The sequence below is a fragment of the Aquarana catesbeiana genome, linkage group LG08 (assembly GCF_042186555.1).
Source record: "Aquarana catesbeiana isolate 2022-GZ linkage group LG08, ASM4218655v1, whole genome shotgun sequence".
Classification (NCBI taxonomy): domain Eukaryota; kingdom Metazoa; phylum Chordata; class Amphibia; order Anura; family Ranidae; genus Aquarana; species Aquarana catesbeiana.
The window spans coordinates 306,568,731-306,582,553 of record NC_133331.1 but is presented as its reverse complement, the minus strand read 5'-3'; the positions used below and the strand labels follow the sequence as shown (position 1 = coordinate 306,582,553).

At 48.2% G+C, this 13,823-nt stretch overlaps 1 protein-coding gene across 3 annotated transcripts in view; it reads right to left on the bottom strand.

Moving 5' to 3' along the window:
- LOC141105079 (uncharacterized) overlaps nt 1–12,497 on the bottom strand; it is a 222,784-nt gene extending 210,287 nt beyond the window's left edge. Inside the window, exons 1-8 of one of the 3 annotated variants that reach the window (XM_073594920.1) lie at nt 12,221–12,496; nt 10,345–10,508; nt 7,893–8,030; nt 7,675–7,800; nt 7,438–7,588; nt 7,224–7,321; nt 6,982–7,117; nt 2,140–6,878 (exon numbers count right to left, since the gene is read on the bottom strand). In XM_073594920.1, coding sequence (XP_073451021.1) covers nt 5,581–6,878; nt 6,982–7,117; nt 7,224–7,321; nt 7,438–7,588; nt 7,675–7,800; nt 7,893–8,030; nt 10,345–10,431 — 2,034 coding nt within the window. In that variant the 5' untranslated portion in view covers nt 10,432–10,508; nt 12,221–12,496 and the 3' untranslated portion in view covers nt 2,140–5,580. Of the gene's footprint in view, nt 1–2,139; nt 6,879–6,981; nt 7,118–7,223; nt 7,322–7,437; nt 7,589–7,674; nt 7,801–7,892; nt 8,031–10,344; nt 10,509–12,220 lie in introns of those variants that run through there. The other 2 variants (XM_073594919.1, XM_073594921.1) reach the window with 2 other exon arrangements.
- Between the last annotated feature and the right edge of the window lie 1,326 nt (nt 12,498–13,823).

The window sequence follows — 13,823 nt, the reverse complement described above, 5'->3', positions numbered from 1 at the left end:
GGGATGGTGAGAACCTCATAATATACACAACAGAGATAGTGGGGAACCCTTAGTAATGAGAACAGCAGAGATGATGAGAACCCCTCATAATGAGGACAGTAGGGATGTTGGGAACTCTTGAAAATGGAAACAGCAGGGATGGTGAGAATAACTCATAATGGGGACAGCAGGGATGGTGAGAATAACCCATCATGATGGACACAGGAAGGGATGGTAGGAATCCCTTATTATGTGGACAGCAGGGATGGTGGGAATCTCTCATAATGAGAACAGGGATGGTGGGAACTCCTCATAACAGACAGAAGGGATGGTGAGAACCTCTTATAATTTACACAACAGAGATAGTGGGAACCTCTAGTAATGAGAACAGCAGGGATGGTGGGAACCCCTCATTATGGGGACAGCAGGGATGGTGGGAACCCCTCATAATAAGGACAGCAGGGATGGTGAGAACCCCTCATAATGGGGACAGCAGGGATGGTGGGAACCCCTCATAATAAGGACAGCAGGGATGATGGGAACCCCTCATAATGGGGACATCAGGGATGGTGGGAACCCCTCATAATGGAGACAGTAGGAATGGTGGGAACTCATCATAATGGGGACAGCAGAGATGGTGAGAGCCTCTCATAATCAGGACAGCAGGGATGGTGGGAACCCCTGATAATGGACACAGCAAGGATGGTGAGAACCCCTCATAAAGAGAGCAGGGATGGTGGGAACCCCTTTATAATGGGGACAGCAGGGATGGTGAGAACCTCTTATAATGGGGACAGCAGGGATGGTAGGAACTCCTGATAATGGGGACATCAGGGATGGTGGGAACCCCTCATAATGGGAACAGCAGGGATGGTGAGAACATCTCATTATGGAAACAGCGGGGATGGTGAGAACCCCTCATAATGGAGACAGAAGGGATGGTGGGAACCCCTCATAATGGGAACAGCAGGGATGGTGAGAACATCTCATTATGGAAACAGCGGGGATGGTGAGAACCCCTCATAATGGAGACAGAAGGGATGGTGGGAACCCCTCGTAATGGACACAGCAGAGATGGTGGGAACCCATCATTAACTGGACAGCAGAGATGGTGGGAACCCCTCATAATGGGGACAGCAGGGATGGTGGGAACCCATCATTAATTGGACAGCAGGGATGGTGGGAACCCCTCATAATGGGGACATCAGGGATGGTGGGAACCCCTCATAATGGGGACATCAGGGATGGTGGGAACCCATCATTAATTGGACAGCAGGGATGGTGAGAACCCCTCATAATGGGAACAGTAGGGATGGTGAGAACATCTCATTATGGAAACAGCGGGGATGGTGGGAACCCCTCATAATGGGGACAGCAGGGATGGTGGGAACCCATCATGATAGACACAGCAAGGATGGTGGGAACCCCTCATAAAGAGAGCAGGGATGGTGGGAACCCCTTTATAATGGGGACAGCAGGGATGGTGCGTACCCAACATAACAGACAGCAGGGATGGTGAGAACCTCTTATAATGGGGACAGCAAGGATGGTAGGAACTCCTGATAATGGGGACAGCAGGGATGGTGGGAAGTGGGAACCCATCATTAACTGGACAGCATGGATGGTGGGAACCCCTCATAACGGACACAGTAGGGATGGTGGGAACCCCTCATAATGAGGACAGCGGGGATGGTGAGAACCCATCATAATGGGGACAGCAGGGATGGTGGGAACCCCTCATAATGGACACAGTAGGGATGGTGAGAACCCCTCATAATGAGGACAGCAGGGATGGTGAGAACCCCTCATAATGGGGACAACAGGGATGGTGGGAACCCCACTTATTGAGGACAATAATCTTTTCTATTACTTACCTCCACTGGATTCCCACTTTCTGGTCTTCTCAGGAACTGGTGATGTAGCCTGGAGCTCGCTGGTGCCCCCTGTTGAGGCCACTAGAGATTTCTCTAGAAGGCCCTGGTGATGTAGTCTTCCCAGGGGGCACCAGTGAGCTCCAGGCTGCATCACCAGCCTATCCAGCGAGATCTCAGGTAGTTAAGCTCCATTTAAGCCTGCAACGAGGCCTCAGAGACATTTCCGGGATCTTACTAATGGGCACTTATCTTTTTTAAAGGCTACACCCCACCCCCCAAAAAATGACTCCATTCCATTATTTGTTTTTCATATGATCTCTTTATTTCCAGTTCATTGTAGGATCTACCAGACGTGAAGATGGAAGACACAGAAGATACCTAAAGCTCAAACCGATATACGTGATAGAGAAACAGAGCCACCTCCAGCACAAACCACCAACACCCCTCCCCCCTTCCAGTACACACAATGGCGGACAGATACAGTAAAAACCCAGCAGTTTCTGCACTTTGCCAGAATCAGGCTGTTTCGTTTTTTCATTTTCCCCCGTCACCGGGTTCAATTTTTTAATTAATAGGTTATTAGACTTTCTCTCTCTAATTGAAATGACTCAGAGAGCCATACAGAGCAGGGAGGGGGATGAGTCGTGGGTGAACATTTTCTGCTTGAGTTATTGAGCTCTGTAAACACCAGGAGTTGTCAGGTTTAAAACAACGTCACTGCTTAGCCCTGTAGTGATATAAGGGTGGAAGGAAAAGGAACTAGAGCATAGGATGGGGGGGGGGGGGGGGATTCCAAAAATGTCCAATGAGGGGGAATCTTAAGATGGTTGCTCCAGCTCCCTATGTGACACCTCCCTCCCCCCTCCCAACATGTATTCTGAGCTCCACTATCCCACTAACAGAACCAAGACCCACATGGCAGGTGTTGATGGTTAGAGAGGAAAGAGACCAGCGAATGGATGTTCACATGTCTAATGAGGAGGAATCTTAAGGTGGGCTCCTTCACCTCCCCATGTGACTCCGCCCCCTCCCTACATGAATCCTGGGCTTCACTATCCCACCCACAGACCTGGGACCTACATGGCAGATGTTGATGGGTAGAGAGGGAGGAGGCCAGTGAATGGATGTTCACCAATCTTTCCTGGTTAGTAAGAACCCTGGAAGGACAAGGTTTAAGGGTCTAATAGACCCCCGAGGTCTCATTAAAGAGAATCTGTCACAGTATATATATATATATATATATATATATATATATATATATATATATATGCTATCACATAGGGGGCTATTGGAGTTTGGAGGAGCCCAGACATATATAGAAGACCACCAGCAATCCCTCAAAGCTGAATTCTGGTCTGGAGAAGAAAGTCACCCTTGCAGTGGGTCCCCTCTACAGGGCAAGGGCTAAATGTTGGGATTTTTTTTGGAGCAGTGGTTCCCAACCTTGGTCCTCAATTCCCCTAACAGGTCATGTTTTGGGAATTTCCCTTGGATAAAATTTCTCTCATGAATACCGAACCATTAATACTGATTTGAAGCACTAATGATGGGGCACTCTTCCTCCCACTGACACCAATGACGGGGTACTACATCTCCCACTGACACCAATAATGGGGCACTATTCCTCCCACTGACACCAATGATTGGGCACCATTCCTCCCACTGATACCAATGGTGGGGCACTATTCCTCCCACTGACACTAATGATGGGGCACTATGCCTCCCACTGACACCAATGATGGAATACTATTCCTCCCACTGACATCAATGACGGGGCACTATATTTCCCACTGACACCAATGATGGTGCACTATTCCTCCCATTAACACCAATGATGGGGCACTATTCCTCCCACTGATACCAATGATGGGGCACTATTCCTCCCACTGACACCAATGATGGGACACTGTTCCTCCCACTGACACCAATGATGGGGCACTCTTCCTCCCACTGACACCAATGATGGGGCACTATATCTCCCACTGACACCAATAATGGGTTGCTATTCCTCCCACTGACACTAATGATGGGGCACTTTTCCTCCCACTGACTCCAATGATGGGGCACTATTCCTCCCACTGATACCAATGATGGGGCACTATGCCTCCTACTGATACCAATGATGGGGCACTATGCCTCCCACTGATACCAATGATGGGACACTATGCCTCCCACTGACACCAATGATGGGACACTTTTCCTCCCACTGACACCAATGATGGGGCACTATTCCACCCACTGACACCAATGATGGGACACTTTTCCTCCCACTGACACCAATAATGGGGCCGTGGGAAAGGAGGAGTAGGGGAGCAAAGCACAGAAACTGCCCTGTTTATCAGTCCATAAATTGCCCTCTATTATCTTTACTAAGAGGCTCATCCTGATTAGGGTCCCTTGATGCTCCCTGTGCTACCTGGCCAGTGTTTACCGCCTCCTGGCAGAGTAGAGCCGGGACGAGAGGTGTCAATGCTTAGCAAATAGCCCAGAGGCTTTTCACAGTCTTGTAGGTGCTCGGGACTACATTTGTTGGACGAATGTCACAAGCATTCGCTCAGCCTGCACCAATTTTTCCTGTATTTTCTCTAATATGATTATTTTCTGACTGACAGCTCCGTCTAGTGGCCAAAAGGCGGTGCTTTTTTCCCCCGAAACAGCTCAATCAGAAAAAAAAAATACAGCATTTTGGCCACTAGATGGAGCTGACGATCAAAGGAAATAATCCTACCAGAGAAAATGCGGGGAACAATTCTGTAGGCTGGGCAAATTCTTGTGACACTCGAAGAACTCATAGACCTCTTAGTGTTCAGGAACGTATGGCTAAGACCTGACACCCACGTGCATCGCTCATATATCACCTCTAACAGGCGGTCAGCATGGGCCTAATGGAGGGGCACTTACAAACACTACTCCAGTCAGTTCAATATGATCTCTATGGTGCAGTCAATGGGGTGTCCAGGGGAAGCCTTTCCCGGGTGCACAAACAACTTCTCTGTGTTGTGAGATCTCAGATGCGAACTTCAGAGCTTCTAGATGCCCCCAATCGCTTGGAGATCCGGACCTGGCTCTACGACAGTTCCAAGAGCTCTCAGGTGTTCACGAAATTTCTAATCCTCTAGACACACCCAATCACTTAACCCAGATTTGAATCTACGGTAGTTCCAAGAGCTCTCCGGTGTTCACCAAATTTCACGTCCTCCAGATGCACCCAATCACTTGGAGATCCGGATCTGGCTCTACAGCAGTTCCAAGAGCTCTCAGGTGTTCACAAAATTTCTAATCCTCTAGACACACCCAATCACTTAACCCGGATATGAATCTACGGTAGTTCCAAGAGCTCTCCGGTGTTCACCAAATTTCACGTCCTCTAGATGCCCCCAATCACTTGGAGATCCGGATTTGAATCTACTGTAGTTCCAAGAGCTCTCCGGTGTTCACCAAATTTCACGTCCTCTAGATGCCCCCAATCACTTGGAGATCCGGATTTGAATCTACGGTAGTTCCAAGAGCTCTCAAGTGTTCACAAAATTTCTAATCCTCTAGACACACCCAATCACTTAACCCGGATTTGAATCTACAGTAGTTCCAAGAGCTCTCCGGTGTTCACCAAATTTCAAGTAATCTAGATGCCCCCAATCATTTGGAGATCTGGATTTGACTCTACAGCAGTTCAAAGAGCTCTCAGGTGTTTCAAGTGCTTTGGAACCGTTCCCCGCACCGCCTCCTATCACTGCTGCGAGCTCTCTGGTGTTCGCCCGCTTTCAGAATCCCCGTTCTGTCCTCCGGGACCCTCAGCCTCTTTGTGCTGCTGCGTGTGTTTAACAAGCTGTGTCTTCCTCTGGAACCTTTTTCCACACAGCAAACAAGGGAAGGGCCTCTCGCCCGTGTGTGTCCTCCGGTGTGCCACCAAGTCCGCGTGGCGCGAGAAACACTTGTTGCATTCCGAGCACGAGTGCGGTTTCTCTCCTGTGTGGATCCTCATGTGGTTGACCAGCGTCGGCTTGTGGCCGAAGCATTTGCCGCACACCGAGCAGGAAAAGGGCTTCTCCCCCGTGTGAGACCTTTGGTGAGCGATCAACTGGGACTCCACCGCATAGTTCTTCCCGCAGTAGGAGCACGTGTAAGGCTTGGCCCCCACATGCCCTCTCAGGTGCTGGACGAGCTGCGACTTGCCCCGGAAGCACTTCCCGCAGTGGCTGCAGGCGTACGGCTTCACTCCCGTGTGGACCTTCCAGTGTTTATTCAGCCCCGATTTACCCGAGAAACACTTCCCGCACTCCGAGCAGGAATACGGCTTCTCCCCCGTGTGAAACCTTTCGTGTGCGGTGAGCTGCGACCTGTCCACGAAGCACTTCCCGCAGTCTGGGCAAGAGAAAGGGCGCTCCCCTGTGTGGGACCTCCGATGCCTCAGGAGGTGGGACTTCCGGGAGAAGCCTTTCCCGCACTCAAAGCAGGAGAAAGGAAACTCCCCCGAGTGGGTGAACTCGTGAGTCTGCAGGTCAGACTTCTTAGCAAAGCCTCTGCCGCACTCGGAGCATTTAAACGGCCGGTCGCCGATGTGGGTGGTCTGGTGGACATTAAGGTGAGTCCTGCGCAAGAAGCGCTTCCCGCACACGAGGCACGGGAACGGCCGCTCGCCTGTGTGGACCTTCTGGTGGCCGCGTAGGGTGGACTTGGACGTGAAGCATTTGCCGCATTCGGAACAGGAAAACATCTCACTGCCTCGATCTCGGGCCTTGTGGAGCGTGGCGTCTGTTTGACCGAGGGAGGCTTCCTCGGGATTAGAGGGAACCGCTATTCTGTAGGCATTGTAACGTCCCGGATGGACTTTCCGAGTGGGAAATTTGCGGCTCGGGTCTTTGGCGTTATAGGAATCTGGAGATCCATCCGCCCTGCAAGGTCTCGTGTTGGGGGTGATGGGGTTTTCCGCTCGATAGTCTTGTGTGAAGCCACCATCTTCCATTGTACGATATGGCAGTAAGGAAAGACAATGGTCCGGGGTGGTTTTGATGCTGTGCCCATAGGCTAAACACAAAAAAGAAAGATTCATCAGCTTGATAGGACTGATCTGTGTTACTTCCCTACTCTGAAGTATCAAAAAAATAACTATTTTGAGTCCATCGTTTACCTGTCTCGAAATCCAAAGAAAAGTCCTCCTCTTTAATTGTCACCATCATCACCTCCTCCTCCGTAGACGGCCGATCGCCTATCGCATTCGTCTTTTCTTCTTCTGCTTTACGCTCATCTTTCATATCAAGCCCAACCTAAAACCACAAAATAACATCTTAACTAGAAAATTGTAAGCCCCGCCCATCATGCCAACGGGTCAAAGAGTTTTCCATCACTTTGGAGACTCCCTGGCCCACCTACCTGAGGATGGTGGGGGATGGTGTGATCTTCCAGTGTGGAATCCCGGGAATACAGAGGACGGGGACATCTCTCTGGTGGGTTCCCATTACTGGATCTATCTGTAGGAAACACACACACTGACTGAATACATTGTTTCTATGTGTTTATCAGATGATGGGGGATCTAGGTGGACCCTCCGTACTGCTCTCTCCTTTACAATAAAGTCTCTTCTTACCCGGTGATGTGAGGGGCGGCTGATTGTCCATCATGACGTCCTTGTCGAGATCTTTGCACCCTTCTGAAAACACCTCTGTGACGTCGTTCTCATCTACTTCATCGTCAATTTCTTCTTTAACAATAACATTAAAATCAGTCAGGCTTCCACTCTGAATGTATAAGAAAAAATAATAGTAACAAGGCAGAAGTTGCATGGTCTAAAAAAGACAAATGGCACCGGTTGTTAAGCTTCTACCTGCTGGTGCCGTTGGATCTCCCGATCCTCCATCATGACGTCCTTGTAGAGATCCTTGTGTCCTTCTAAATACTCCCACTCCTCCATGGAGAAATAGACAGTGACATCCTGACACCTTATAGGAACCTGACACACACAATGATACAGTCACCATCCAGACACATCCCTTGTCTGTTACTGGATAATGTTCCAGAATTCCCGGCACCGGCACCGCTCACCTCTCCTGTCAGCAGCTCCATCATCTTGTTGGTGGCTTCTAGAATCTTTCGCTTCTTGTGTTTCTCCGGAGTCAGGGAGTGAAGTGGAGGCACTGTGATTGTCATGTGGTCACCAAACTTCTTCACAGCAGGGAAACTCTGTATTGGAACAGAAATAGCAATGTCACTCAACCAATGGCATGCATGGGGGGAGAGGGTGTGCAGGTACATACTCCTGACCCCTGCACTCTGTAAGTTATACACTCCTCGCCCCTGAAATCTGTGGATACACACTCCTGACCCCTGCACTCTGTGTGTTATATACTCCTCGCCCCTGAAATCTGTGGATATACACTCCTGACCCCTGCACTCTGTGCCTTATACACTCCTCACCCCTGAAATCTGTGAATACACACTCCTGACCCCTGCACTCTGTGTGTTATACACTCCTTGCCCCTGAAATCTGTGGATATACACTGCTGACCCCTGCACTCTGTGTGTTATATACTCCTCGCCCCTGAAATCTGTGGATACACCCTCCTGACCCCTGCCCTCTGTGTGTTATACACTCCTTGCCCCTGAAATTTGTGGATACACACTCCTGACCTCTGCACTCTGTGCCTTATACACTCCTCGCCCCTGAAATCTGTGGATACACACTCCTGACCCCTGCACTCTCTGTGTTATACACTCCTTGCCCCTGAAATCTGTGGATATACACTGCTGACCCCTGCACTTTGTGTGTTATACACTCCTCGCCACTGAAATTTGTAGATATACACTCCTGACCCCTGCACTCTGTGCATTATACACTCCTAACCCCTGAAATCTGTGGATACACACTCCTGACCCCTGCACTCTCTGTGTTATACACTCCTTGCCCCTGAAATCTGTGGATATACACTGCTGACCTCTGCACTTTGTGTGTTATACACTCCTCGCCACTGAAATTTGTAGATATACACTCCTGACCCCTGCACTCTGTGCATTATACACTCCTGACCCCTGCAATCTGTGCCCCTGAAATCTGTGGATACACATTCCCGACCCCTGTAATCTGTATGTTATACACTCGTCGCTCCTGAAACCTGTGGATAAATACTCCTGACCCCTGCACTCTGTACGTTATACACTCCATGCTCCTGAAATCTGTGGATACATACTCCTGACCCCTGCACTCTGTGTGTTATACACTCCTCACTCCTGAAATCTGTGAATACATACTCCTGACCCCATGCACCCTGTACGTTATACACTCCTCACTTCTGAAATCTGTGGATACATACTTCTGACCCCTGCACTCTGTGCATTATACACTCCTGAAATCTGTGGATACACACTCCTGACTCCTGCACTCTGTGCGTTATACACTCCTCGCTCCTGAAATCTGTGGATACACACTCCTGACCCCTGCGCAATGCATTTATGACCCCTATATTCTGTGCTTTGCACACACCTGACCCCTGCATTCTGTACATTACGCATTCCTGGCGCATGGATTCTGTATGAATGAATGAATGAATGATTTGTATAGCGCTACAAATGCAAACTAAATCGCCTCAAGGCGAGTGTATATTATGCACTCCTGAGACCAGCACTCTATGACTCCTGCACTATCTGCGATACACACTCCTGAACCCTGCATTCTCTGTGTTAGGCACCCCTAAGCCCTGCAGTCTCTCCATTACATACTTCTGACCCCTACACTTTCTTGGGATAGACGAGGGTGGTTAATTTTTTTTTTTTTTAAATGATCAGCCTTGGGTGCCAGATATGCTAGGTACGCCACTGCATGTGTCCTCCCAGAATCCTCCTCACCTCTCCGGTCAGGTCTGTGTTTTATTAATAGAGATAAGAGTGATGTCATGTGTCCTCCCAGAATCCTCCTCACCTCTCCGGTCAGGTCTGTGTTTTATTAATAGAGATAAGAGTGATGTCATGTGACCTCCCAGAATCCTCCTCACCTCTCCGGTCAGCTCTGTGTTTTATTAATAGAGATAAGAGTGATGTCATGTGACCTCCCAGAATCCTCCTCACCTCTCCGGTCAGGTCTGTGTTTTATTAATAGAGATAAGAGTGATGTCATGTGACCTCCCAGAATCCTCCTCACCTCTCCGGTCAGGTCTGTGTTTTATTAATAGAGATAAGAGTGATGTCATGTGACCTCCCAGAATCCTCCTCACCTCTCCGGTCAGGTCTGTGTTTTATTAATAGAGATAAGAGTGATGTCATGTGACCTCCCAGAATCCTCCCCACCTCTCCGGTCAGGTCTGTGTTTTATTAATAGAGATAAGAGTGATGTCATGTGACCTCCCAGAATCCTCCTCACCTCTCCGGTCAGGTCTGTGTTTTATTAATAGAGATAAGAGTGATGTCATGTGACCTCCCAGAATCCTCCTCACCTCTCCGGTCAGGTCTGTTTTACTAATAGAGATAAGAGTGGTGTCATGTGACCTCCCAGAATCCTCCTCACCTCTCCGGTCAGAAGGCAGATGATCTCCAGGGCGAGGTCAAATATCCTTTCCATGATGCAACTCTTTTCCGTCCTCCGTACCATCATTAGGCGGCCTGTGTAATAATTCTTTTACCAGCGGTTCCGCCCTCGGCTTTTTATGCGACGCTCACAGCCTAGCTGACCTAAAAACCAGGGAGAAGCTGACTGTTTTATAAATATATATATTACACACACAGTATCTCACAAAAGTAAGTACACCCCTCACATTTCTGTAAATCTTTTCTTCTATCTTTTCATGTGACAACACTGAAGAAATGACACTAATGTCTAAACCGCTGGCAACAAAAGTCAGTACACCCCTAAGTGAAAATGTCCAAATTAGACCCAAAGTGTCAATATTTTGTGTGGCCACCATTATTTTCCAGCACTGCCCTAACCCTCTTGGGCATGGAGGTCACCAGAGCTTCACAGGTTGCCACTGGAGTCCTCTTCCCCTCCTTCATGACGACATCACAGAGATAGTGGATGTTAGAGACCTTGTGCTCCTCCACCAATAGAGGATCAATAGATCAATAGGGTTTAGGTCTGGAGACATGCTTGGCCAGTCCATCACCTTTACCCTCAGCTTCTTTAGCAAGGCAGTGGTCGTCTTGGAGGTGTGTTTGGGGCCGTTATCATGTTGGAATACTGCCCTGCGGCCCAGTCTCTGAAGGGAGGGGATCATGCTCTGCTTCAGTAGGTCACAGTACATGTTGGCATTCATGGTTCCCTCAATGATCTGTAGCCCCCCAGTGCCGGCAGCACTCATGCAGCCCCAGACCATGACACTCCCACCACCATGCTTGACTGTAGACAAGACACACTTGTCTTTGTACTCCTCACCTGGTTGCCGCCACACACGCTTGTCACCATCTGAACCAAATAAGTTTTGTGTGTGTGTGTATATATTTATACACACACACACACACACACACACACACACACACACACACACACACACACACACACACACACACACATATATATATATATATATATATATATATATATATCACTATGTATATACAGTGTTCACCCATATAATATATATATAATACAATGTATATACATAGAATACTATAATATAGTATATAACAATAACATTATATATATATATATATATATATATATATATATATATATATATATATATATATAAAACATAATGTATATACAGATAATACATTGTACCAAACTATAATATAATATATACAATAAATACACATATAACACTATGTATATACAGTGTACACCCATATAATATAATATATACAATGTATATACATAGAATACTATAATATAGTATATAAACAATATATAATACAACATATGTACACATCTATATAATATATATACACATATCTCGCCTAGCAGTAAGAAGGGTCGCTGGTTCGAATCCCGACCACGACACTACCTGCCTGGAGTTTGCATGTTCTCCCTGTGTCTGCGTGGGTTTCCTCCGGGTACTCCGGTTTCCTCCCACACTCCAAAGACATGCTGGTAGGTTAACTGGATCCTGTCTAAATCGGCCCTAGTATAGGTATGAATGTGAGTTAGGGACCTTAGATTGTAAGCTCCTTGAGGGTATAGGGACTGATGTGAATGTATAATATATATATGTAAAGCGCTGCGTAAATTGACGGCGCTATATAAGTACCTGAAATAAATAAATAAAATAAATATAATACAATGTATATACATAGGGTACAATGTACAGCCCTATACTATATACACAATATATAAACATGTAACACAATATATATATAATAAACAGACACATAATATATGTATATAGAATGCACACAGAGGGTTGTATGGAGTGTGCACTCTTCTATGGAGGGACACCAATACTGACCAGCAACTTCTCCCCTTTCCATAAGAAGCCATTTCCCCTCCTTTGGGAGCGCCCCGCCCACTTCCGCCACGTGGCACGCACACAGGCTTTTTCCTGCCTGTGCGTTCCACGCCTCTCTTCCGCCAGAATCCAACATGGCCACCCGGCGGCCCGCGCGCATGCTCGTCCGGCGGCCATTTTGTCGTAGCCCAGGACTCTAAAGACACATGGTTGTAAGACTTGTGCAGGGTACAGAAGGTGTCAGGGTTTTTTTTTCTTTTAGATAAAGCAGAGTCACTTCAGATGGAATGTGTATAAAGAGGAAATGTAGTGAGTGAAGAGGGGTGATGTTGTATAGGGGGGTCACCAAAATCTCGGGATGGGGGCTGCGGAAGGAGCACAGCAACCTCCTGCTATGATTGTTGGCTCCAGCCTGCACCTCACTGCTGGTCACAGGGGGCCACCCATTCACAGCAGAACATGCAGCTGCAATACTCACCTTCAATCCAGAGCTGTCCCCTTGCAACACTGAGCTTTCACCACAAGATGTCCTCCGTCTTCGGGAGCTGAGTGACACCAAGAGTGACCCAACTGTGAGTGCAGGGTGTCACGGCCCCGCCCCTAAGACCAATGTCCACTCTCAGCTGTAGATCAGAGAAGGGAGGAAAGAACTCCCCACTTCACATCTGAATATTTATTGCTCAGCTTTCTGCAATCACAGTATTAGGTAAAAGACAATCCTCTGTCCTCATTTTACCATTCCTGACTCCTGGTGTGTAGGGATCCCTCAGCTTCCCTCCTCTTACTGCAAAGAACCCTTCCTGTGTGATGGGAACCCTTCCCACTGGTCAGATGACTGTGCCAGGTCCGTATGCCGCTGTTACAGGTTTCGGCACTAATAGGCCAGGATAAGGATGCCGGTGTTCTAGCTGTGGGGGGATGGTATAGAAAACCAGATCCTATCGGTGGAGGAGTGGCTAATATGAACACATCCTATCTATGGGGGTGTGGGGGGGTTCACAGGACCATATCCTACCCAAGGGGGGGTGGCTTATAGGACCATATCCTACCCATGGGGGAGTGGTTCATAAGACCATTTCCTACCCATGGCGGAGTGGCTTATAGGACCATATCCTATCCAAGGGGGAGTGGCTTATAGGACCATATCCTACCCATAGGGGAGTGGCTTATAGGACCATATCCTGCCCAACGGGGAGTGGTTCATAGGACCATATCCTACCCATGGGGGAGTGGCTTATAGGACCATATCCTACCCATGGGGGAGTGGCTAATAAGACCATATCCTACTCATGGGGGAGTGGCTTATAGGACCATATCCTAACCATGGGGGAGTGGCTTATAGGACCATATCCCACCCATGTAGGGCGGCATATGGAAGCACATCCTACCAATGGGAGAGTGGTTCATAGGACCATATCCTACCCATGGGGGGAGTGGTTCATAGGACCATATCCTACCCATGGGGGAGTGGCTTATAGGACCATATCCTACCCATGGGGGAGTGGCTTATAGGACCATATCCTACCCATGGGGGAGTGGCTAATAAGACCATATCCTACCTATGGGGGAGTGGCTTATAGGACCATATCCTAACCATGGGGGA